Below are 27,500 nucleotides of genomic sequence, written 5' to 3' on the forward strand. Positions count from 1 at the left end.
AATTCACCACACACACACACACACACACACACACACACACACACACACACACACACACACACACACACACACACCTCCATCCTCACCCTCGCCACCCATCCCTTAATGATCCAATGCATCAATACCTTCAGCCATCAACAGGGAGCAGATGTCCTCGGTTAGCGCATCCTTCTTGGGGACTAGGGGGGGCACAGCTTTGAAAAGCATTAGTCTTTGGGTCCTGGGCAGGCTGTCTCCTCGCCGCCCTGGCACCCTCCTCTGTGGGCAGGTGAACCGAGGCCTAATGGAATTTAATTACTCCAGCCACATTAATCACGGCCACTGTGGTGGAGCACCCACTATTTTATTACCACTTTTAGAGGGGGGTTATTAGTACAAATATACTGTCAGCCTGCATTATAAGAGCACCGTTTTAGGGCGCTATCCAGCCCGGGCATTCATTAAAATATGTATCAATATCTATCAGCGTGTCAGGGCGGGCAAGCACTCTCTCTTGTTCCTGTCGGCGAGTTGCATTAGCAGAAGGGGGGCAGTGGATGGAGGCTTTCTTTTTTTTTTCTACACGTCAGGGCGACTGGCACCTCTAAAAGTTTCAGTTCATTAATCTGACCGCTGTCCGTGGTGCCCATCGGCCCGCGATTGATGGCGACGGGCCTGGCAAGGACACCGGGTGGCAGCGCGCTTGCTTTTTAAAAGGCAACACTTTTTGGAGAGAAAGAGAAAGTAAAGGTGGAAAGGAATGGAGAGGAAAGGAGAGGAGAGAGAGGGGAAAAAACACAGAAAGAGCAACTTTCTTTCTAGGAGGGGGATGTCGAGCACATCATTCAATTCCTCGCCATTAGCGATGACACAGAGGTGAACACCGAGTCCCTGAGCAGTCCTTTCTGACTTCACCGTCTCTTTTGAGTCGCCGGGCTGAGAGCAGGACGGTGCAGTTCAATGTGCATTCAGTATGAATGGCAGCGGATATATTTTTGTATGAAAACAACACAAAACAAAACATGGGTTTGTTCCTTAGCCACCGTGACCTAGCCATGTGCTACATACCAGAAAGGGAGAACATGCAAATGAGCAGGAACTACAATCACTCTGACTGGCTGCGGAGAACAACAGCCTCCACTTCAGAAGCTCGGAGATCTATAAATAACCAGGCTTGACATGTTATACAAGGCATCTGGTGAGGACAGTTTTGATGTTCATGAGTTTTAGCTCCAGGTAAATGTGCACAGCTTGAGGTCCTATGAAGAGGACAAAAGAGACTGGGAGCTTGGCAGGGGGTGTGTGTGTGTGTGTGTGTGTGTGTGTGTGTGTGTGTGTGTGTGTGTGTGTGTGTGTGTGTGCGTGTGTGTGTAGGTGTGTGTGTGTGTGTGTGTGTGTGTGTGTGTGTGTGTGTGTGTGTGTGTGTGTGTGTGTGTGTGTGTGTGTGTGTGTGTGTGTGTGTGTGTGTGTGTGTGTGTGTGTGTGTGCACATGTTGGTGGGGGACTATGCATCTTTACATTCTTGTTTACTGGAAACACTTCCATGTGGTACCATTTGAGGGGGCCATTTCCGAGGCCATATGGAGCATACTCAATGTGTCTGTTAGCGTGCGTGCGTGCGTGTGTGTGTGTGTGTGTGTGTGTGTGTGTGTGTGCGTGTATTAGGGCTGCACGATATTAGGAAAACATACAATATGCGATAACATTATTATGACCGCCGCGCAGCGAAACTAAGTTTAGTCAGATTTGTTTTTTTTTTTTCGCATGTCCAACTTGGTGGGCATGTAACCCCAAATGGATAGAACTGTTGGGTTTAGGAGGACCATCTTTTTTTTGTATGTTGATCTCAAGGGGCCATCTAAACCCATTCCATAACCACTCATTTCATGTATAGCGCCACCTAGTTAAACACAAAAAAGTAAAAATTAGGTGTTGTAATCTCAGGTATCTGTGACCTAACATAGTCAAAACTGCACGAAATTGGAAGTGTAGGATCATTATGACACCCTCTGAATGCACGCCAAGTTTCGTGGAATTCCGTTCATGGGGGGCCACACAATAAATTAATTTGTGTTACTATACACCAACTGGCCTGTAGGTGGCCGGAGACAGTTTTCTGTGAATATCTAGAGACCCGTAGGGCCTAGGAGGACCACCTTTTTTTGTCTGTTGGTCTTAAGGGGCCATGTCAACCCATCCCATTACCACTCATTTCATGTATAGCGCCACCTAGTTAAAAATGAAAAAGCAAAAAATGAGGTGTTTTCATCACAATATCTCTGGCTGACATGGTCAAAACTGCACGAAATTGAAAGTGTAGGATCATTATGACACCCTCCGAATGCATGCCAAGTTTCGTGAACTTTCGTTCATGGGGGGCCTTACAATAAAATAATTTATGTGTACATTTAGTGACCGTACACCAACAGAGTTTTCTGTGAATATCTTGAGAACCGTAGGGCCTAGGATGACCAATTTTTTCCGTTTGTTTGCCTCCAGGGGTCATGTTAACCCATTCCATATGCACACATAAACAGATACACACGCACACACATACTGTACATTCACAGTAATCATACGTATGACACATACTCACACAGTAGACATTTGTACGCATGCATGCACATGCACAAACACAGGCACATACTCAGGCACACACACAAGCACACACACACACACACACACACACACACACACACACACACACACACACACACACACACACACACACACACACACACATAAACATAAACATGTACACGCACACATGCACACAATTCAAGAATTTCTCAAAATTATGAACAGGCAAGATGGGGGTGGCGTTGTATAAAATGAATTTTACATGTGAAATCTATGAACTATTCATGTTTTGGTACTTGTTGTCTAGCAGATACCAGTGAGAATTGAGTGTGGATAATGCAATATAGTGAGACAGTTAGAATCATATATGCTTTTCAGCATGATTTATTTTTGGGGAAACAATGTGCTGGACTGGGCGGCGGTCATATTTTGTACCGCTCTGCGGTACATCTAGTTGAGTACTGCGATAACGATATAACTTGCGATATAACTTGCGATTAAATATTTAATGTTTTTCTCCATTCTACTTGCTACAAGCATAGACTGTAGGGGTAAATGTATAATTACAGAAATAAATGTATAATTTTCTACATAAACAGTATAAAATATTATGTGGCCTAGGTTATATACAGTATGGCCTGATGAAAGTGGACGGCTAAGAGATCTACTGACTAGGCTATTGAAGTTGTGTGGAAGATCTGCTCTAAGAAAATCCTCGTAAAAGACGGATAGACAGCCAATCTGAACACTTGTGCACAAACCTGCGGAATATTCCACATTGCCAGCCTTCGCTGGGCCTAGCAAAAAAGCTACTTAAGCTATATCGCGGCGGTCCCTCTATCTAAAATCTTAAGTAGCCCAGCCTGTATCCTCATACGCTGCGTTATTAGGCTACCGGCATGCCGACTACGAGTGCAGTGGAAAGTGAAAGTAAGGGGCTGCTATCGCACAGTCCAACGAAGTAGGCCTAGGCTAAACAACTTTTACAAATAACAAAACCTGATTACCTCTCTGCTGCTGTCTGGGGCTTTTGCTAAATGCAAATCATGAAATAGAAGTGAAAGACAGATATCTTCTGATTCTATAACGATAATGAAAGAAATTGTTTATTTTAACACTTGGCGCTGTGTTTGTAACACGTCATCCTTAATAAAACCAAAATATTTCCATATAACAGACGTGCTTTTCCTTTTAGTCACCAATTCCTCTTCACCCAAGTGTAGCCTACCTCGCTCAACTCACTATCTTCAGCCATCACAACATTAGCTCCCGCCTCAACACCTAAAACACCACACACCTAAACTGGTAGAAGACAGGCTTCTAGGGCAGCATGACAGCATCGGTTTGGTAAAATATGTTGACATTCAGAATGTGGATACACCATAGACTGTATGGAATGTGCATGGCACAGAAAATTTATCGACATTTATCGAAAATTTAGTAATCTTTGCGGTATGTCCATCGCAAGCGTTGATATCGCGATAACGATAGATTTTAGATATATCGTGCAGCCCTAGCGTGTATGTGTGTGTGTGTGTGTGTGTGTGTGTGTGTGTGTGAGTGTGCTCGTCTACGAGCTCTTGGGGTGAATGATCAGCACGTGTTTTGGCTGGGCTGCATGAGTTTGAGTTAAAACTTCAGTCAGGCTCTCATGGCCCCTGCCTGCCACAAACGTCCAGGTGCCGGTTTGTTCTGCCTTAATTATTATTTCTAGCCATGAAATAAAAATCAATAAGCAGATTCCCCCAGCCCTCGTTATCCTGTTGCACATATTTTATAGTAAAATAAAACGACCCAATAATAAAGTAAGGAATTTGAGCCCCGTCGCTCTGGAAACTCAAAGGTCAGGGAAATTAATTTTACTGACTGTTGGGGGGGCAAGCGAAGGAGGGAGCGAGTGACAGAGAGAGAGAGAGAGAGAGAGAGAGAGAGAGAGAGAGAGAGAGAGAGAGAGAGAGAGAGAGAGAAAGGTAGTTGTGAAGTTTCTTTACGGGTCCTTACTGGGCCCTATTTTACCATTGAGTGAACACCGATGGAGATCATGGCCTTCTCAGCCTAGTTTGATTGGGAATGCTGTGCTGAAGAAGGCCATGGCAGAGAATGGTCGGCCTTCTAAATGGTCTTACAGAGATCATTTGTAAAATCACATGTTATCACAATCTGCTGAAGGTTGTGTATGGTATCACTCATCTCAATAGAGGCTTGGCTAACTATTAATAAAAGCCATGTTGTTATGGAGACGCTTTTGCAAGATGAAATAACCTCACGTCAGCAAAAACCATCTGCGTGCAGGAGCATCAACATACATTATCGCTGCTTAAGGTCTGAAAGCTATAAGCAGTGTATTCAAACTCTCCCAACAATTGAGAAAAAAAAAAAATCTATTTTTATGTTTTTGGGCAATTGCATTTTTAAACAGCCCTCCATCAAAAGGGCACTCTTGCTAAGCTCAGAAATAAAGGATTATTGAAAATGATTATTGAGTATGAAGACATAGCCAACACTGCTGCAGTGCACTCAGTGAATCACTGTAAAAGCCTCGTAGCTCACTTTAATTTTCACAAATAGGCTGATTAAACACGTGCAAGAGTTATTTCACAGACAGTGGAGGCAAAGGCTGCGGGCACAAACAATGCAACCCTCGCAAACACACAGTGCAGCCTACAATAAATCAGTAGGTTGATCTAGCACTCAAATACAAACACTAAAAATAACGTGTATAGCCAACCAAGTTCAAGGTAGAGAGTTAGCTGTCTAAAGCATTTGTGTGTGTGTGTGTGTGTGTGCGTGTGTGTGTGTGTGTGTGTGTGTGTGTGTGTGTGTGTGTGTGTGTGTGTGTGTGTGTGTGTGTGTGTCAGGAGAGAGTGAGAGAGACCCAACAAAATAAATGACGGAGAGGGAGCACAGGAAGGAAGGCGCATTTTGGGAGGCGGTAGGTGATAGGTAGCATTTTGGGAGGCGGTAGGTGATAGGGAGCATCTCAGGTGCAGTAAAGCCAGACAGCTGGGTCTGGAACAGAGCGGAGCAAAGGATTGTGGGAGCAAGGGAATGCGAGCAGGCAGCTGAGCACAGCGCGGTCGGTGGAAGAGGAGCAGGAGGTGGAGGAGGTGGAGGATGGGGGGGAGGGATGGGGGTGGAGGAGGAGGAGGAGGTCTCTGGAAGGCTGCCACTCATCTGACCACCTTCCTAACCAGGGCAGAAAATCAAACAAGTCGAGAAAGAATTAAATAAAAGCAAGAAGAAAAATGATTTCTTATAAATAGCAGGGCTCGCCAGAAGGCATGGGAAATGAGAACAGCGGAGCGCAGGAGAGGAGCTTGAGCTTGACACGGGTCTTAAAATTGAGAGGGGGCGGAATCAGGGACCTACTGTGCAAAATGGCTCCAACCAAAGCAAGGATTAGTGTTCCTGCCTTCTCGGCCAAGATTCTCCAGAACAACTAATCACCTTCAAGTTCTCTCTCCTACCATCTCATACTCTCTCTCTCTTTCTATCTCTCTTTCTCTCTCTCACTCTTTCTCTTCATCTCTCACTTGCTCTTTCAAATATCATACCACCACTACCACCCCACTTACACACTCATGGTTCATCCCCAAACACACACACACACACACACACACACACACACACACACACACACACACACACACAATGATTATGCCTAAAATTAAGCATAGAATGTTCTGCCAGCTCAGATTAGACACATATTTGGATCAGTCCTCTACAGTGGCTATTGCTGTGCTGTGCAGAAATGGAGAATAGGGAGACTACAGCAACACACACAAACACACACAAACACTCACTCAGACAAACACACACACACATACCACACACACACACACACTATACAGGGAAACACATCAGACACATCATTCACCCCAGTATTTCCCAACCTTTTTAGGATTAAGATCATGAATGAAAAAAAAAAACGTGAAAAAAAAATATATTTTAGAAAAAAAAAAACATGTGAAAAAAATCAATATATTTTAGAAAGGACCCTGTTTAAATGGTGAATAATTCACAGAGCAAATGAGAATGTACTTTTCCAAAAGGAAAATACTGTACTGTACACACTATACCGCTACTGTACATACACTTGGTTTCGTAAAACAAGTGTGGTTAAGTATTGGAAAATGAAATGATTCAGGTGAAAACAAACATTCTGTAATTAACCACCATGTATCTGAATACATTGGTGGTTACCCAGTGTTTGGGTAGTTTGCATACCACAGTACTACAGATGGGAATTATGGTTGGACACTCATTTGCTACAAGATAACAGTTTGCAGATCTGTTCAAAGCTTGTGATAATCAATTAGCTTTGTGTTCTGTGAAAAGTGTGGCACACTTCTGCTTTGTTGCTGTTTAGCATAGCACAAAATGTCTACTTCAGCAAATCTACGCAATAACAATGCAATCCATATTAACTGAGTTACAAAGAAAACAATTGGGTGATAACAAGAACTTCCAAGAAATGTATTTTTTTCTGTTCCTGGTGAGTTTGTTTTGAAGTTTAATATTTGGTTTAACACACTGGGGATGTCTTGAATTAATTTCTGGCATATTATTAATGAAGATTTGAAAATAGATTTTGATTCAAACAAATATTCTAAAAATAGCTGCTGATGCTATTGCATTTTTTTATAAATATTCTAAAAATAGTTGCTGATGCTATGCATTTGTAACGGTATGCACACATCAGTTACTGTTGAAATAAAAAAAGGGTAAAGGGCAAGTTGTGGGAAGCATAGGAGCAGAACATGCCACGATAGCAAATTACAGCCAAAACTACCGTGGCATTCTACGGCATTGCAATGTCCAATGTGCTTAGAACAATGACTAAGTCTGCTGTGCTGATGATCCAAGCCATCATCTGTTATTTTCTCTGCAGACCCTTCACAGACAAATGGAATGGACTGAGCACACACTCACAAATGACTGGCAAATATGCAAGTAATTTACCATTAAATTCCATAACAGGAAACTCTAATTGTACAGCATGTCCGACTTAATTGAATTGTTCTACATGTGTATTACAGTTATGGAAATGAAACTGACAGAAGTGATAAGAGTATCAGGCGTTTACAATATGAGGGGGAAAAACAGTCAAGGAAAAAAAAAGCAGTAATTTATGCTGCGAATCAGAAAAACTTCCAACTGCAATAACTGCCACTAATACCATTACCACTAGTTCTAAGTAAAAGTAACGACAACAATAACAGCCAGTCATAACTGCGATAATATTTTTCCATGTGCCTGTGCGGTAAAACATTCACTGCCCTTTTTAAATCACAGCAACTTTCCGAGTGATTTCATATTAATATGCATCATATTTTAAAGAATTGTATTTCGCGAAATAGCGTCTGTTCAAGTCGAGAAATCCTCCGCTCGGATGAGTCGCCAAAGTAATTTCACCTCTGCCCAGTCGTGTGCGATCACACACACGGCCAGAACCTGCGGTCCCAAGTTATACAGGTCTCCCTCTACTGGTGTTACTGGGAACTGCGGCTGACCCTGAGGCCTCCTACAGGCCCTCGGAAAGGGGACAAAGACAGTGGCACATGCCACTAAGCTTCTCTACAGACGCACAGTGGAGCAAATGCCGCTACAGCAGGAGAGGATCCAACAGGAGCCCTCTCTGTCTCTTCTCTCACTAACACACAGAGTGTGTCCTAATCTTCTCCCGCAGTTGGAGGAAGAGAGCAGCATATCATTTTAAAAATGGAAAAAAATAGTTATTGTGTGAATATGATCCTGGGAATATAAAAAATGCTCACTAACTCCAAGAAGAGTAAATAAATCCTGAAATTGTGGAATCACAGCAATTCCATGAAACCATTACATGCCTTGTACATTACTAAAAAAAAGAGATTAAAAAACACAATAAGTGAAACCAAATTGGCTTGATGCAAATGCATATTGCTTGAGAAGTGGATTTTAAAAATCATCCCAGCTGAAGATCATAGAGTTTCTTCAAGAAAGAGAGAGGCACAATTCATTCTTCCTATTGTTTTCCAGTCAACATCCAGAATCTTTCACGATGACACGGTGACCGGGAGGAACTTCATTCCCGCCTTTTTGGAATATCTCACGCGAGTGACAACACCCCCTTTTTTTTTTTTAGTCAGAGTGGGGATGGCTTTGGCCCTCCAGCTTGCCATAGCAGGAAAAGCCATTCCAAACGTTAATGTAAATTATTGTTACTGTTACATGCTTAACCCCCCATCCCACTCCTGTCATCATACATGCATACACTGAGGAATTCTGAAATCATGTTGCCCTCTTTTGGCAGGCATGTGTGACTACAAGCATGTCTGCATTTGTAATATTTTGATTTTGACACATTAAGGGAAAAGATGTTAAAAAAATAAGAAGGGAAAACACAGGTGGAAAAAAAATGAGAGAATTGATCCAAAAATACATGGTGGAAAAAAAGAAGGTTCCAGTACTTTCAGGCTTTACTGTTGTGAAAACACATTATTTATCTTCCCAAGTGTTTGGATATGGTATTCAAGCAGAGAGTCAATCAATACAGCAAGAGCTGCTTGGAAGGGGCTCTGCCCTTGGCACTTGTAAGTGTAGCGGAAGAGACACGCGCACCACGACACGCAACCAACCAGAGGCAGGCAAAACACAACACTCAGAACACCCAGCAACTCAGAAATGAGCAGAAGGCTCGCCCAGGTGAGTCTAAGGAACAGAGCACATTCACAGCATGCAGTCCCTGATGACTACAAGATCCGTGGCCTAACCCCACCCCCCAACACCAACCCCAAACCCCATACTGTATGTCCCACCGCCAAACAAAAAAAGAAAAAAGGAAAAATAATGGTCACCACTAATAAACTGATTATTTGATGCCAGTCATCATTTTTGTATCACTGTAATACATTCCACAGTTCTGCATGCTCACCTTTCTCTCTCACTCTGTCTGTCTGTCTCTTTTTTTGTCTTGCAGGACCAGCGGGTCATTTGAGCAGGAGCACGCAGGAGCCTGTCTCTCTCTCTCTCTCTCTCCCTCCATCCCCGAGCTCAGTTGCAGTGTTGTCGTCCCCGACGCGTGGCAGGGCTCTCCGTCGCGGCACTTTCATTTCCCTTGCGTCTGTGGAGATAAGACGTAAAACCGAGGGATTGTAAGACACCACATATCCCTCTGTGTTTTCTACACCTATCTGTTTGCCTTCTGTTATCCCCCCCCCCCTCGACTTTTTCTTCACTCACAGTGAAGAGAGAGGTGGGCAGTTTATTTTCAAATACCGGCAGAGTGACAGGTCTAAATAAGGACGCGTTCTCAAATTCCATTATATGTCTAATAGTCTATCATTGAGGCGGATTAGTGATCTTATTTAAGCACGGAACAATGCAGAGGGGGCTGGAGGAGAGAGGAGAAGGCAGCCAGGAAGAGAGGCCAGGATGGTGACAGGTTTTTGCTGTTACACCAGCCAAGGGGGTGGGGGTGGGGATGGTGGGGTGCATGGGTTCTAAGCTGTTCTCCCAAGAAAACAAAACAAACAAACAAAATCACAGATGTTATTTCATGGCCTATACCATTCCTGTGCATAGCATGAGGCAACACACACACACACACACACACACACACACACACACACAGGCAAAGATTAGCGATAAGCAATCCTCCCCTGGTATTTTCTCAAAATGCATCACAGCACAATCAATAGGGACCTAACAGCATACCATTAGACCATCATAAGTATAATAATTACTCATGTTATTAATTTCGCCTTAATAGGAGGGTAATATGATAGTTAATTCACCTGTGTTGGGATGGAGGGGGGAAATAAGATAATCACAAAAGCATCTCTTATGGAAATCAATCTGAAGTCCAATAGACGCTGGAGCAGTGGAGGCAGGGCTCACTAATTCTATCATGCCTATCAGCCAATAATTCACCGTGTTCATTTGCCCATTGCATTTATATATATAAATTAAATATGTCACACACTCCCCTTCAACGAAAACAATATAGATTTTGATTTTCTTGCAAACAATTTTAATAAAAAGCTATTGATGGCCGATCGACCGGGGGCCCTGAGGGTAGGGCCCGCGAGGCCTCTGAGTGAGTGGCGATCATTACACGCTGAACTGTTGGGTCCAGTTTTACTCGCTTGGTCAATATGGGCTGCCTTAAATGTTCTGAGCTAGGTTATCCAAAGCGGACTGCTTTTTGTTCAAGCACAGACTAAGCATCAAAAACCTCTGCCTTTTAAGTGCAAATTCACCAAGTGATGCAGCAAAGCCCATCTACTGTGAAATAAAGAAATGCATAAATCAGATACTAGACGTTTTGTCGAATATCAAATGGATGCACACATCATTAGAGCAAATTCAACTTCTGTTTTACTCATTTGTATATAGCAAGCACTGACAATGATCATTGCCTCAACAGACCCTGAGCACATGGTGACATATGAAGTCAAAAAGTAACTTTCACATATTCGCAGAGCGAATTTGAACAAAGTCAGGAAATAACATTTTACCAGTTCACTTATTCTACAGTGTAGTCCGAGTAGAACAAATCTGAACCAGACAGACGAACATCATCTACATCGAGGCTTCATTAAAAATGTGTAAAATGTCAGAGCCATTAAGGCTTAATCAGAGGCCCACAGCGCAAAATGAATTCTTATCCTCTTATCGCTGCCGAAAATTAAAAGGAGACAAACTCCCAAAATAAGGTTGGAGGAATTAAATAAACTTTTCCCAGTCCAAATCAAAATGCAAGGCATGCATGCACACAATTTACAACAGATCGGTCTTCTCCAGACTGCATGAATGCCTCTTGATTTAACACACACACACACACACACACCATGAAAAGATTTTTTTGAGGAGAACAAAAAAAACATACTTCTGGAAGGTATCAAAGCATTGGCTGAGTTGACCGTTTTAATTACTTAGGGTGGCATCCTTATGTTACGATTTTGCCGAGCTTGTTAGAAAACTCAAGAGTTTTGCACTGGCCAGTTTGTTTACTTTTTGTGTAGTCTGGCTCATAGAAAACACACTGTGCTCTGAATGAGGTTATTTATACCTGAGTCACTTTGTGAAATCTTTATTCTTGTGAGCATATCTGGTAAGTTTGAACAGCCAGTGGAGTAATGGCAATAAAAGGTTGGAAAGAGATCAATGCTGAATGTATTTCTTTGCACCACCGAGACTGGCTTTAATAATAAAAGAATTGATCCATTAAGCTCAACCTAATTCTTTGCCAAAACGGTAAAGGTCCACCGTTTCTGCAGATGGTTATGTGGAGAATTGCAATATTTCATGGAGGCCCAGTATAACAAGCAGTTATTGAAAATGAAATGGGTTCATTAAATTAATAATGATTTTTAAATATGTTTTTTTTTTCTCCAGCCCACCCCTCCCTCTCCTCTCTCCAGGCTGAGGAGTTTGTTTGTGTTTTTTCTCTCTCTCCTGGCCAGTTGCAGAGTTTGGTGCAGTCATTCAGGTTTTAGTCATCAATTCTGCCTTGAGGAGAGAGGGCTTAACTTCTTTTTCAGTGCGTCAGACCATTCTCTCAAGCTTCCAGCAAGTAACCTAATGAATGAGGTTGATCTTCAGCAGCCTTCATAAATCATATTCACATATTTATGTCCTAAAATCCATGACCAAAGAACATCAGCAACATCAGCAATAATAATAATAATAATAATAATAATAATAATAATAATAATAATAATAATAACATTTCACATAAAAGTACACATACTACATACATAAAATACATTATTTTTTCTCTAGTACATTCATTTCAGTTATACGGTGTACAAATTAGTGGTAGAACTTTATTTTATGTTTGTTTGTTGGACCCTGCCAAAGAACTTGACAAACATGTGGGATGCTGCAACTGTACGAGGTAGAGGTGAGGAGCATCTGGGTTGTGATGATAATTAAGTCTTTAGGTCAAATTCATAAATAGTTTACCTCACAGTATAATTATGTGTGACCTTTTCACCCTCCTCCCAACAGCTTTTATATTTATTTATGGTGAACATGTTAATTATCAAATCAGTTTAATGCCTAGAGATACATTCTGAAAGCATCCACAGTTAATATGTTAGTGTGCTAAACAGCTGTTTTAGAGCATCAGGTCAACATATTGCTTTTTGGTGGGTAGTGTGTTGAGGTGGCACTTCAGGTCATGATGAAATATGAAAAGAACGCAAGAAAACTTTCCCAATGTTGTTGCAGGGGAAAAGTCGAGGGCAGTTAGTTAGTAGGGTAAATAGAAAAATAGACGTGGATATATACTATTGAGCAAGATATACAAATACTATACATGGATATGTTGCGACCTGTGACCAGCTATCTGAACTTACACACTTGTACATGTGGTATGTATGTTACCTGTGGGACTAACGTTTAGCTTACATTTACTTTGAGTGCCATATCTGAACTGATACTTCCAATGATTTGCATGATAGTCAGATGGGAACTGGGAACACTCTCATTATTCCTCTCTGATGCAGCAAGCAGGGAGAGATGAAAATATAATTCGACACAAAACAAGACCTTCCACCTGGCATGACACCTGTGTGTGAAAGTCTCTTAGACCCAACTTGATCTATGGGTCAGGCATTACAACTGCACTGCTCTCTCTCTCTCTCTCTCTCTCTCTCTCTCTCTCTCTCTCTCTCTCTCTCTCTCTCTCTCTCTCTCTCTCTCTCTCTCTCTCTCTCTCTCTCTCTCACACACACACACACACACACACACACACACTTTGGTCTCTATGCTATTCACTTGGTCTGCTGTTGAAACTCAACAGTGCAGATATTGATCTCTTCCTAAGCCTCCACCAGTCTGATCAAGCCCCTGTCCTCTCAGATATTTACCCTCCGAGTTATTCCCCTCTTGCCAGCAATAGCCAAGCCCACAAGATGTGCAGGGGGAGGGGAAAAAAGTCAATTATACACAACTTGCATGGTTTCCCCTTAGGGATGGAATCCACCCTTTCTAATCCGATCAATTCAGTGTCTGACAGAAGGCTGGATTCAGAGCTATCTCTGAAGTCCTGTAATCCAGGCTAAGACTTCGCACTCAGTGCTTCACCTCCATGAGGAAGCAGTTCGGTCCGGTGCGCGATACGCCAAATTACCCATAATGTACCACCTAACACCGCACTACAGTCAAACTCACACCTGTGAATGTGTGAGGAGCCACAGGCGCGTGTTGATAAGGCACACTGCAAACTCCTGTCCAGTCTTACGGTGCAAATTAGCCAACACAGAGTGCTGAAATCCTGTGAAACCAGACACAGACCACTAAGTGCTGGACTGTCTATTTGCTTTGACAATTTTTGGCCCGGCTCTTCATCCCTTGGCAGCCCGTCTCCAAACAATGCATAATCTTTTAACTATTTGGCGGCGGATGAAATGGCGAGCGATGGTGGACTTCCAGCGAGCCGGGCCGGCCCGTTGCCCAGTCATGTCATAGCACAGAGCACACAAGCTAAATGAGCGGGAACAGTGAGTGAGAGCCTGGGACCGGCTTTAACTTCCTTTGACATATTGTGCCTCGTGCGCCGTCTGAGTGGCTCCATAAAACAGGGGCCCTAATAACACCAGTGCAGGAGCCAGGCCAAATAGCTGACACGCACCGCTTCCCTGGTCAGCGCTGCTCCGGAGTTTGCTCCGACTCATTGCTCCAGTCACTCAACTGATGGCAAGCTACGGGCTCTTGAACTCCAACTTAATGCAAAGAGCAGGGTCCACTCAGCATGGATCACTGTGTGGGCCAGCATGGACAATGGGTCAGAGAGAGAGCTACTGGCTGAAATATTAAAACACTATAGTAGAAATATAAACACATACATTGTATATAATATAATATGATATAATACAATACATGTAATATAATATAATATAATATAATATAATATAATATAATATAATATAATAAAGCCTACATGCATTTTTTGATAATAACATTAATTTGAGAAATGCAGATCATATCATATAACCGGATACAAGTTTAATTAAGAAGCAATATCAAAAATGTCATCATTCAAAAACATAATAAAATGCATCTGCTAAAAATCAATACAGAGAAATATAATAGAAGTGAAATGCCCCAGAAATGCTCCCTTGCCTATAAGCAGAATATGAAACACATTATGTCCCTCATATGAAAAGCCATATAAACATATCCAAAAAATGCAAAAGGTCTTATTTCCAGTACTCATTAAGCACCGGATTCAGATTTCCATCGCCACTCCTGCAGAACAATACAATCCTATTCTTATTCAGATGCATGCATAGTGAAGGAAGCCTGAGAGAGGAAACGAGAGATGCGCTAAACCGGACACCCCTGCTCTTGCCTCGCCTCAAAGGAATCTGAACGAGAGAGTGAGCGAGAGAGAGAGAGAGAGAGAGAGTGAGAGAGCAAGCGAGGGGGGAGAGGGGGAGAGAGAGAGAGATGAGAAAAAAGGGAGCAAGACCCACACGACGTAGTTCCAGCCAATTGCATTCCAGAGAAGTGACCATGGCTAGCGATAAACAATGCACAATAGATCATTCAGCTCAAAGGTGTGGAGCGAGCGCAAGAAGCCAGAGCACAAGACGAATGGCAGTGAAAGAAAAGCAGCACCCCTGCTATTCTACAGCACACAATTGTTTCAGATTTTCATTTAAAAAAAAAAAAAATGTTACTAGCCCCTGTTCGTGGCCGCAACCATCTGCATACAGCAGGGACAGACCTTTTTCTCCACACATGGGGCTGCCGGTCTCATCTCCCTCTCATTCGTAAAAACCAGAGCCAGAACAAAATCGCCTTAAATTGTTCCTCTCTGCTGCAGACAAAAAAGGCATTTAACACTCACCCAGTGCGCAGGGACTGAAAGCTTTCAGGCATCCTTGCATCGCATCAGCACGAGCCCTGATATACCTCCACACGGATATGTAAACAGCCCACTAAGATTTCTTTGTTTGGATTTTTTGAAGCCGGGTAGGTTTGCCTTTGCAGCTGCTGGCTTTACTGCTTTGAAGCAGGTGGATGACAAAACATCAATCTCTCCAGACACAATGTGTAGCATGCACAGTTGACACGCTCCTTACAAGCAATATATTATCACAAACTCCAATACAGTCCTTGTGGCTGTCTTGGCAAATATTTGCTTAAAGGGAGCTCTGCAACAAAGCTGAATGCATAAGCATTTTTCTTTGCAATAAGCAATAAGGTGGCATTCACAACACACATGCTTTAATTAGATTGATGTTTTCATTTGCAATTACAAACAGCAACAGAACAAAGACTTTTGCTGCATTACCTAAGCAAAATGTGACAAAGTGTATGTAAATTGATACAGAGAAGAAAGCCTCATTATTGGCTGTTTGATTCCATTATAATACAACTCAGCAATGTGATATTGACAAAAATAATTGTAGCATTATTTTGTACCACACACACACACACACACACACACACACACACAGAGAGAGAGAGAGAGAGAGAGAGACATCATAACACCATATCCAACACAGAGGGCATACTGATAGCCTACTCAGTAGTAGCCTACTCTGAAACCTGTAGCCTTTAGTCAGTTTAAACCACCTACAATAACCTTCAACTGGAAAACATTCATGATGATGGAAACGTCTGCAGCTGAACAATGTGTTCTCATCATGTCAACAAGCCAGGCTGCAAGCAGCCCAAAACAGGCTAGCCTACTAATGGGCTACATCAGTGTTATTACAGACATCATTATAAATACTATGAATCAAGAGAAAGAAATTAAGATGCCTTTTCAGCTCATGACTTTCAGAAATCATGAAGGTTACCAAAACACCATTCTCTATTTCTGTGTGCTCCAAATGTGCTCACAAACTGTAACATTAAGCTAAAATAAGAACAATACAAAAAATGTTCACCATGTATTTGTAATTGTTTCAAAATTGTCAGCACATTTTACAAAACAAAGGCAATTTCAACTTACTGCAATTTGAAATGCAGGATCATTTGATGTTAGGCCTGGGCTAGCCTACTTCTGGTTAAAAAAAAAAAAAAAAAAAAGTCAGAGTAGACGGAAAAGTCAAAGTAGATCCTCAATCGGTATTAATCATATATATTTACAAGTATTATTTAGTAAACTCGACATAATGTTTGTATTTGTAACTATGTAGGTTATAATGGCTGCACTGAATTGTTTCCCAATATTGTACCCATAGATTGTACCTAGCCTACAATTTCAAAGTAGGCTAAAAGACAAGGACATGACGTTTTACTGACGTACGTACTGTAGCTCACAGTCGAAACTTCAGCGGGAATGCGCGCACTGCACAGGCGGAAGAATGAAGTAACAACACAGGCAGTGCAGACTGGTTAGCCAGCGTAACAGAGTTGTAACATAAAAGTGGACATTATTCAGACCTCTGCGTTATGTGATAAAAAAAAGAATGCAGTAAGTGTTTTACGAATTGTTAAAGCGGAAGTGCCTTATGCAGGTCTCTTATACCATGCAGGAAAGGCAGCTAACTTAGCACACTAACATTAGATGCTAGCTAGCTTGTCAGATAACTCAAACTTACCAACAGTTTGGCTATACTTTGTTGCCTCGTATCTAACATTGTATCTTATAATACTGCATTTAAGTAACTTTACACACTAATGGTGGACAGTCAGATAATGGCAGAGAATCCGTTGTTACTGCCTCTCAACAAGGAGAAAACTGTGTATGATGGCTTCATCACTGTGCAGGTTTGTACTGTAGCTGTCAACTTCTTTCAATGATGTGTCAGCTTCCTACTGTATGCACAGTGACTTGCGTGCATACATGGAAATGTTAGAACGTAAATCAGTGCCATTAAATATAATCATGATCATCAGACTGTTAACTGAAACAAGTCGTTTTTTTTTTTACCCAGGACAGAGATTTCAGGATAAGAATATTACTTCCACCAGGTCATCAACTCAAACAGGCAAAGTATGCAGTGTGTTTTGTGCTATTCCAAGTTGCTTGCGCTGAGTATTCCATATAATTCATAGGATAATTTCTAATATGCAGTGATTTGCATTAATCAACTGTACTGTCATTACTTCAGTTTAGTATAATAGTATAAGAAAGTATAAGTACAGCAAATATACGTGTAGTTCCTACTGTACTTCAGTGTTGGTGCAGAATGAACTTGAAGGGGGAAAGGGACAGATTTTAACTGACACATTTCAGCCATTAAGATTCCACACGGAGCATTTAAATGTCCTCTTTTATTAATTGTGCATTGACTACTCAACCTCACTGACATTTTACAGACTTCACTGCTGCTGGCAACTTAAAAGGCTGCTGAGTGGATACCAACACATTTTGAAACAGGTACATTACAGTGTAGACTATAGTGTTTGAAATGACATGCAGCACTAGGTTAAACTTTTCTTTGTTTGTTTATTCTAATGCAACTTTTTCTTAATAATCCATTCCAAATAGGCCAGATTGTCTCTCTCAGAATTGGCCGCTGTGATTTCTCCAGCAGGTTCACCGATGCTTTTCATTATTTATAGTTTTATTATTATTTTCCCTCCCTATGGCTTAATTAACATCTCTTTGATTTTTTTCTTTTGTTGTTTGTTACCTATCCCTTCAGGGTATTGCTACTAGATTTATATTTTACCCAGGGCTTTAAAGTTCATTATTTTAATGCACATGAAAGATTATTAATAATTAACTCCGATGGCCACCTGCATTAATCAAAATGCTGACGTTTAGTTTGATTCAAGGGCTATTTGGTCTTGCTTACAAAAAACACGCCATGCCACTCTTAATTGCCTGTAAAATTGGCCTTTTTTTTTTCTTTCTTTTTTTTTTTACATGTTGTCCTCTGTCTGTTCCAGAGGTTGCATCACGCCCCTGATTTGGTCAGTTTCATTTTGGAGCTGAAAACTGTATTGGTAAGAACACTGTTTTCTATTTTTCCCAGTGACCGTATGCTTTTATTCATAAAGTTAGGTCAACTTGTGGTGTGCGGCCCACCACAATATCAACATTGACCACCACACAATGATTTTCCAGGTTGTACTAAATTGTAGGGCTGAAACGATTCATCGAGTTACTCGAATAACTCGATTACAAAAATTATTCGAGGCAAAAACCCTGCCTCGAAGCCTCGTTAAATTCCTATGACGCGCACTATACGCGCAGGGATTTTATTGTTCCACACAGACCGTTGTTCGGGAAGCACACCACTAGCGTGTGAATCGTGATACATTCTGAATCATAGATTATGTCTATGTTCTGAATTAGCTGGCGCGATGGCGGAGTCAAGATGTCCATAAATGGTAGAGAATGTCTAAAGTTTTCAAGTAAAGTTTTGGGATCATTACATACTAGGGATGCACGATATATCGGCGGCCGATATATTATTGGCCGATAAGTGAAAAAATGAAAATATTATTATCGGTCCGATAACAGAATTCTGGCCGATAATTTGCGCCGATATTTTTTAAAGTCCTAATTTAGGCCTACGTAAGGTCCGTCTGGCTACACTGAGCTACTTGAGCTTGGTTGGCTATACTTTTTCCGCCATTTAACCTTACCAGAGCGGAGCTCAGCCCTATCTAGAGTCGTCTTGTGCTGATGTGTTTGCACTTTACTGCACTGGTCGGGGAAACAAATAAACAAACTCGTTAGTGGGACAGGTACATAAGTAGGCTAGGCCTAGTTCTGAGTTGTGTTTTAGTATTATATTTGCATTACTTTAGCTTGGGTTTTGTATTATTACCTAGAAATATGCTAACCATTCCTGCTTCAGTTCCAGACAGGTCATAATAATAACTTATTAAAACCTTCGGGGCTAACCCCTTTCATTTCTGCTGCAGCAGGTTGTGCGCAACAGAGTAGACGGACATAAGATACAGTCTGAGGAGTTGCAGCATTATTCAGTTACCCGCAGTTGAAACTAAACCAAAGGAAACTAAAGTTTCCCTCACAAACTCTGATTTGGTCGCTATACTAGTGTAGCTTATTCCCAGCTGAGCCGTTTATGAGTGTTTAGTCCTAAATGAAAACGATTCACACTCTCTAGCCACTCACTCACAATTCACTGATGTCAGGTTCACTTAAAGGAGCCACACATACTGTAGGGCTACTGTTATCAGTGTTTCCCCTAGAATTTTTTCCAGCAGCGGTGCTGTTGATCGTAGGAAGCCCCCAAAAAAAAAAAAAAAAGAGTTATAAAAAATGACTCCTTAAATTGTGACTTCTGGTGGATTTTGTGAAAGAAATGGACAGATTGAGTTACAAATTATGGCATAACCATCAACACAAGCATGATTCTTGCAGTACTTGAACAGGATTATTTATGTTTTTCTTTCACCTTTTTCATTTGCATTATTAGTATTAGCCACTGTACAACTGTACACTGTAGGCCACTGTACAAACTTTTACTATTTAGAATATACAGTGCTGTGCATAAGTTAAGACGTTTATATATAATGTATTTATTTATTTATACATGATGCATTAAAATAATTGATGTCCTATTTCTTTTTTAATTAAGGCATTAAGACAAAAGGCAAAATATGTTGTTATTCCTCCCTTTAGTCAATTTCAGCATGGGTGTCTTAACTTTTGCACAGCACTATAAACTATATAGACTTCTCTTTCATGCCATTACACTGTATTGGTGCTGTGCAAGTCGAATTGAGTGCCTGTCACTTTAATGCCGTGGACGGCCCGTGGCTGGCTTGATTCTCACGGTTTTAAGCTAACTTAGTAGCGTTGTTGTGCATGGTGCATAAGAATATGTGGATAAAATTAATTATGTTTCCCATGTCATTTGGTAAAATAAATGGTCAAAAATTCGAAGAAAATTCACTTGGATTATAGCAGATAAGTGTCTTGTATCATATCTATAATTTTGATGAGCTCTACAGGAATTACAAACTATCTCAGATGTAAAATGCTTGCGTATCCTATTACTCAAATTCAATTAAACCCGCCAATAGGCTAGCTAGCTAGACCTTAGTTTCACAGCCTAGGTATGTTAGCAACACAGGGCTTGAAAGCATTGCCTGTATCACAAACAAAAACGAAACAATGCGTGGAATTTATCTGGGAATAGGCTACTGAAGGTAGGGGCGAGCTAGCTATCTCGGGCTGGCGTGTTTAATTTGGTTCCTTGGTTAACATAATGTAGGCTACGTTTTTTTGCACAAAATTGCATCTGCTAATAAACTTAAACATAAACACAAACAAGCGTGATCTCCTGTGGAATCCCTGACTGCGCCTTCAACGTTAGCCTACTATTATTTGTTGACATGAAACCTGAACGAACGGCAGCTGTTCCTGAAGTTCACTTGCTTCTATTTTTTTTTAATTAGGCAACTCTTTTTGCAGTGGTGCTTGAATTCCAGCAGCGGCGCTGCGCCGCTGATGAATACATTGTAGGGGAAACACTGGTTATGTTGACTGCTGTACTATTGAGGACTATTATGAGTTCTGTCCATCATTTGGTGGTAGGTAAAATTACTGCAATAAAATTATACTTACTAAATGCAAATCCCAAATCACTTTTCACAATTTTTTTTCAAGAGTAATATTATCGGTTATCGTATCGGTATCGGCCACAACAAACCAATAAATATCGGTTATCGTTATCAAAATTCCATATCGGTGCATCTCTATTACATACTCAAAAAAGGAAAAGAACAAGCATCTGAACCGAAAACGTGCACTCCATGCTGTTTCACCAAGCCTCAATAAAGTAGGCTAATCTATCAATCTATCTAGCCTATCTATCATCTATCTAGGTAGCCTATAGCCTACATTGATGTTGGCTGATTTTAATCACATACTGTATTTGTAGCGATGTCGTGATATAATGTTTAGCTTTTTATGTTTTTAAGTAGTAAACTTATTCACGTTCATTTGCAAGACAGTATGCCTAAAAAAGAACCAATTTTTATATGCACATGCATGCTGGGTTATACGCACACGTTGCTGGGTTACCATAGCAAATAGGCTCACCCCAGAAATTATTTTTTAGTAGCCTAATGGTAAAATTATTTGTTAGTAGCCTAATGGTAGGCTATTTTTTAGTAGCCTAATGGTAACATTATTTGTTAGTAGCCTAATGGTAAATGCTGCAGGTGTAGAAATCTACATAAAACAGATATTTACTTTGATGTCAAGTCTAGATTACAGCATGAAACTTGTTGTGCATATTAATACATTAAATTGCTTTCCCTCTTCTCCCTCCCAGCACTTCACAGCATAGTATGGACAGCTTTGTTCGCCCAGCTAAGTCATGCACAAGAGGCTGCAATTTTACAGAGAGCATTTTGAACATTATTTAATTGTTGGCACTGGCACTTATAAACACTAAATGGGTAAATTGCAATAAATGGGCTTAGTTTTGGAGCCAAATGTTGGAGTTAGAATAAATACCTCTGTGCCAATTGCTTGATCATTTTACAACCATGTCATTTTCGTTATGCATTATTTGTTTTGGTTGTTTAAAAATGCAACAAAAAAAAAAATATCCGATTAATCGATCGATAAAGTGCTAGATTAATCGATTACAAAAAGAATCGATAGCTGCAGCCCTACTAAATTGTGCTTAAATCTGGTTAGCATCATAATCACGCTGTGCTAATTTGTTAAAAACTGTTGCATTCAAGTCAATTCTGCAAACCAACCACCACAAATGGAATTCAATTCTCTGGGAAACACTGAAATGCATGGCTTTGCTTTGGAGTAGAAATAAACGCTGGTTTTGTTATAAACAGCAATTTCTCCATGCACAGGAGTTGGCAATGAAGAGCAGACCAGACTGTCAGAGCATACCACCTCCACAGTACTATTCCCAGCTGATCACAGAGATGCAGAGCCTGGGATGGGATAAGTATGTCAACTTTCATCTGCTGTTCCATTTACCATCAGCTGCCTAGGAGCTTGTCATCAGTGAGTCCATAGAAATGCCAGCTATCTCTAACTGCATCATGACCTGTAAATTAATTTCATTGACACTATCTTGTTTGATCTCTAATGTCCTTATTCGGTTTACTTTAAAGATGGGCGTTAAGCTCAAATTCTTCACAGGAATGGTGTGTTAATAAATCAGTATGACAGCTGATTTATTTTTTATTAATTAAATATACGTTTAAATCAGGTTCATTCAACAGTTCACCTTCTGCTTTGTGACAGTGAGAGAACTAATGCAGATTCTGTCAGACAGTGATATATTTGGTCAGGATTTCAGCAGCCTTCTCATTTTTCCACTCTCTATTAATGGCCAGAGATATAATTATGATATTAGCAAATGCAAATTGTTCTAATTGCAGACCCACTCTCAAGTTTAATGGGAGAATTTTGAAGTTCGGGTGGAAAAAAAACAAGGTGAAGGCTTTTCCATGTTTGAATTGCGGTCAGAAGCATTATGCCGGCGTTCTATCTCTAAATGCACTTGAGATTAATTAAGATTCTTAATTGGTATCAGTGTTAATAGCCTCAAGTTTGACATAATCCCAGGCTGTGATTGGTTAAGGTAAGGGAAACTGCCGCGGAACCTGGTCATTTTAATGAGTTTCAGTTGCCTTGAAGATGTCACGTCCGGTGTTAATTACAGAGGACACGAGGGGTCAAGTCTTTTTTTTTCTCTTGCTTTCCCTCTCACTCAGCCCTAAAATAGTAGCAAAGTGTCAGACATTAAGCAAAATTACAGATTATCGAGCACATGCACGGACTCTTCTTGTCCGGTGGTAGGGCCGCGGTAGGGCAAAAAGCGAAGCCTGAGAATGTCATCGTAAGGAGCGCGTTCTCCTGACTCGCTAGGCGTGTCAGAATGAGCTCTTTGATGAGCGTCACGCGGAGTGTTCTGTTGTGAGGCTGTATCACCTTTTTTTGATGGACGAGGGAGAGGTGACAGTGACCCCCTCTGTTCTCTTTTAACACCCTGCCAGGATAATGACCACAGGAATGCTGTGCCATTGGCTATCACCTTTCTCCATCTCAACATTTGTATTTCAAAGCACATAAACCCTTTTGGCATCTGCAAGTGCCAAATAACATTAGCTATTTTTTTCTTCTCCTTTAATATATCTTGTAAAAACAAAACACAGCAAGGATGCCATCACCACATTAGTGCTTAATTTTGATATATTTTTTATGGTTTTCGCATCATATTTCTGTATTGTACTTTCATCTGTGTCCTGTTTGTACACACACACACGCCAGCACGTGTAGACACACACACTCACACATAGAACGCGCACAAACACATGCCAAATGTTCTCTCTTCCATTTATAAGCAGTGCTGATTTTGTAGTTGCAAATGTAATGCTCTCATCAATCCTCCCAGCACGACATCAAGCTGTCAAGCTGTTTCAATCATCTGGAGTGAATGCCAGCATGGCTTGATACTGTTGCATGGGATCCCGTCAGAATACAGAATGCAGAACAGAGAGATGGCATTCAAGCTCAAGGAAAGAGAAGTGCTGGCCCAGTGGAAACGATGAGGATCTGTGCTCTAATTCTTTTGGTGTAGTGTAATGCAATTATGTTTTTTTATTATTATTTTTTTATTATTTTTTTATTTTTGGGTAATTCGGTTGTATCCATTGTTGCTTTATTATGGCTTGAAGAACGATGGAACATGCTGGAGACCTAACTAGAGCTGGATGAAGAATGAGTGGGAGTTTGGAGAGCGGAGAGAAGCATAACACAGGGTTCAAGGCTGTGTGTGTGTGTGTGTGTGTGTGTGTGTGTGTGTGTGTGTGTGTGTGTGTGTGTGTGTGTGTGTGTGTGTGTGTGTGTGTGTGTGTGAGAGAGTGTGTGTGTGTGTGTGTGTGAGATTGAGTGTAATAGTGTGTGTGTGTGTATGTGTGTGTAATAGTGTGATTGAGCAAGTGAAGTGAGACTGAACAGATGATTAGGGTGATGAGGGAAACAGAAAACAAGCCAGCTCGAGTGAGTGACTGACTGAGTGAGTGAGTGACAGAAAGGTAGGGAGTGAGGACGAACACAGCTGAGCCAGTGAGAGAGTGAACGAATGAGCAAGTCAGTGGGCTGGAAGGAGAGGAGGAGGTAAGTCGAGGGAGCAAATCAGCTTGAGAGAGAGGAAGGGAGGGAGGGAGGGAGAGATGGAGGGATGGATAGAGGGAGGGAAGTGCTAGGTAGAGGGAACAAGCCAGCTTGCTTGAGTGAGTGACTTGAGTGGGCGAGTGAGCAAGCGGGCAAGTGAGTGAGAGCATATCTATTTCAGTATGAATCATTAAAAGGTGTTGAGAAGTGCTGAGCTGTGTTGGGCGCCCGTGTCAGGGAGTTTTATGTGCGCGTAAGTGCAGTGTGACAGCAAACACCCGGTGCACCGCGTTGCCAAGCAGCTATGTGTGTGTGTGTGTGTGTGTGTGTGCGCGCGCTGCTGACCACGACGTGCCGTGCACACGACGACTCGTAAATAAACAGCAGAAATACAGCCGTGTCTGAAAGAACACGCGAGCATTAGGAGACGTAAATCATAAGAGGGCTCAAGGAGAGAGGTAGCTGTCCCGCTTTGCCAAGGGTGTGTGTGTGTGTGTGTGTGTGATGGAGAGAGAGAGAGAGAGGAGTGGTGAGATGCTGACTTGATCAGGTTATTACATTTGTGATATGTAAACCTCAGATTCAAACCACATGATGGTGATTCTGCAAGACTGAGCCTATATATGGTGGTGTTTAGATTACTATCCATCATAGATTACTATCCACTGTAGGTGGTGAGATATGTGTGGGCTGCCCTGCCTGTCAGGTTGTAGAGGATCTCTGTTCAGAGTTTACAGGTCTGTAAAGCTGTCATTGCCAGGCAATCACATGACCTGTTTCTAGTCTTGTGATTGGACGCTTGCGAAATGTTGACCACTGATGATTAAAAATCTCCAGATAAAGAATTCTTGCCCAATATTAATGGGAACGTGCATGGACACAGCACTAAAATACAGCTCTGCACAGCAACATTACTCAAAAAGCTACCCTGTGCATTATTTGTCAGTGCCAGGCTGAGCTATTTAAGCAAATGGTTTAGGAAAGTTACACATACTCTGTCAAAATGTCCTGGACATAAGTGAGGGGAAAAGATGAAACATGAAGAAGACTGTAAAAGTTGTAAGTGTTTTTCTCATGTCTGTGCTCAAGAAGTTAAGAATTTGACCTTTCAATAATAGTATTTCACTTGTAATAATTCTTCTTCTTCAGTCAGATGCACTATGTGCTCTTAAATGACAAGGCTTTAGTTTTTCTTTATGCAAGTAATCCTACTGTATGTGTGTCTCGATTGCCCTTGTGTGGCACTTGGAGATGGTAGAGGGTAGTATGTGTTGGTATTGATCCATCTCCCTGCCTGTCTCGCTGTCTCCCTCTCTTACTCTCTCTCTCTCTCTCTCTCTCTCTCTCTCTCTCTCTCTCTCTCTCTCTCTCTCTCTCTCTCTCTCTCTCTCTCTCTCCCTCTCTCTCTTTCTCTGTCTCTGTGTCCCTCTCGCTCCCCCTCCCCAGGCTGCTGTTCATTGACTCCGAGTTCCGCACACTGAAACTGCAAGGAGAGGACTCCGCTGGCCGTAAACACATCCTTACAGTCAAGCTCAAGCCCAAGGTGACTCACCCACTATTTACCAGTATTTGGCTGTTGCATTGTATGAAGACCTGATGAAATAGGGTAAAGACATCTGTCTTTTGAATTAATCGTAGGGCTCACAGTCAATCACAAAAAGACCAGGTTGTGTGTCTTCTACTGGTTTGAAATGTGAATTGTAGCACTGCTAATAACTTTATATGCAAGGTGACAAGACAAGAACAAGGTCAGAGTGACATACAGCACCACAGTTACTTCAGAATCCCCTCCCCCCCATCTGAGAAAAAGACCCAGTAGTGAGATGTTCTTTTTTTCGGAGATGCCAGGTTGAGATTTGCTTCTGCTTGCCGCGGTCTGATACGCAGCGGCACCCGTGAAGTGGGGGCGTACTGATAAGGAGTGTGAGCGTGTAGTGTGTGTGTGTGATGTGGCCTAACACGATTAGAGAGCGTGGTGGAGCTCGGAGGAGTGAGAGCGAGAGTGGCCCAACCGGGCCCCGGGCCCGCGGCAGCATGTAGAGCACCCAGGTCACAGCACACTCCACTGGGCCGAGCCGAGGCCGAGGTTAGCCAAGTCAGCTGTGGAGGGCTGCGTGTGTGGGTGGGATGGTTATCAGAGGTGTGTGTGTGTGTGTGAAAGAGAGAGAGAGAGTCTGTGCATGTGTGTCTGTGTGTGTGTGTCTGTGTGGAGCAGAGATGCCAACTTCGAGGTGGGCACAGTGCGGGGTCCTGATGGGATTCAGCGTGGCGTAAGGATTCCCCCCTGTGCCCACCTGCCCAAACGGCCTGCTGTGGCAAGGGAGGGGTAAAAATAGTGTGGCTGCCCCAGTAGCACATCTGCTGCCCCCCCAGCCCTCTCCCCACACACACACACACACACACACACACACACACACACACACACGCACACACACACACACACACACACACACACACACACACACACACACACACACCAAACACACATACACTTCTCCTATAACTTGGGGGCTTTGCCAGGCGGCGCCGACCCACCGAGAGCTCAGCCAGGTGGGTGGTTTGCCGGGTTGGGCCCGTCAGAATCGGTGAGGTTGGGTGCAGGTGAGATTAGAGACGATGCAGTGGGAATAGATATGGGCCGCAGGCAGCATGTGAGATTTCAGGTCAGACTCACAGTGGGAATGATGAAGCTGTGATACAGCAATGTATCCAGTCAGTTTGTGAATGGGGTAAAATCCGTTATTTCAGCCCTCGTCAAGATGAACTGTGTCAGAACAGTGGTTTCATAATGTGAAAAGGATTTGTTAAAAATGTTTGCTATCTTCACTTTTTTTTGCATAGTAAGCATTATGGTCTCATGGGCAAAAAAGAAAAGAATTTCCAGAAGTCAAAAATGTATCATTAAGGGTTA

General features: G+C 41.9%; 1 protein-coding gene and 1 long non-coding RNA gene across 7 annotated transcripts in view; one reads left to right on the forward strand and one right to left on the reverse strand.

Annotated features, from left to right (window-relative positions):
* LOC125311702 overlaps positions 1–15,486 on the reverse strand; it is a 179,144-nt gene extending 163,658 nt beyond the window's left edge. For 3 of the 4 annotated variants that reach the window (XR_007196513.1, XR_007196512.1, XR_007196514.1), the window contains exons 1-2: positions 15,401–15,486; positions 9,473–9,661 (exon numbers count right to left, since the gene is read on the reverse strand). This is a non-coding gene — a long non-coding RNA (uncharacterized LOC125311702). The other variant, XR_007196515.1, reaches the window with a different exon arrangement.
* A 1,358-nt stretch (positions 15,487–16,844) lies between these two features.
* Positions 16,845–27,500, forward strand: part of fancl (FA complementation group L) — a 19,892-nt gene continuing 9,236 nt past the window's right edge. Inside the window, exons 1-7 of one of the 3 annotated variants that reach the window (XM_048269990.1) lie at positions 16,845–16,978; positions 17,170–17,274; positions 17,442–17,500; positions 17,827–17,887; positions 18,403–18,459; positions 22,315–22,412; positions 26,036–26,132. In XM_048269990.1, coding sequence (XP_048125947.1) covers positions 17,185–17,274; positions 17,442–17,500; positions 17,827–17,887; positions 18,403–18,459; positions 22,315–22,412; positions 26,036–26,132 — 462 coding nt within the window. In that variant the 5' untranslated portion in view covers positions 16,845–16,978; positions 17,170–17,184. Of the gene's footprint in view, positions 17,275–17,441; positions 17,501–17,826; positions 17,888–18,402; positions 18,460–22,314; positions 22,413–26,035; positions 26,133–27,500 lie in introns of all 3 variants that reach the window. The other 2 variants (XM_048269992.1, XM_048269991.1) reach the window with 2 other exon arrangements.

Source organism: Alosa alosa, chromosome 18 (genome assembly GCF_017589495.1).
Source record: "Alosa alosa isolate M-15738 ecotype Scorff River chromosome 18, AALO_Geno_1.1, whole genome shotgun sequence".
Lineage (NCBI taxonomy): Eukaryota > Metazoa > Chordata > Actinopteri > Clupeiformes > Clupeidae > Alosa > Alosa alosa.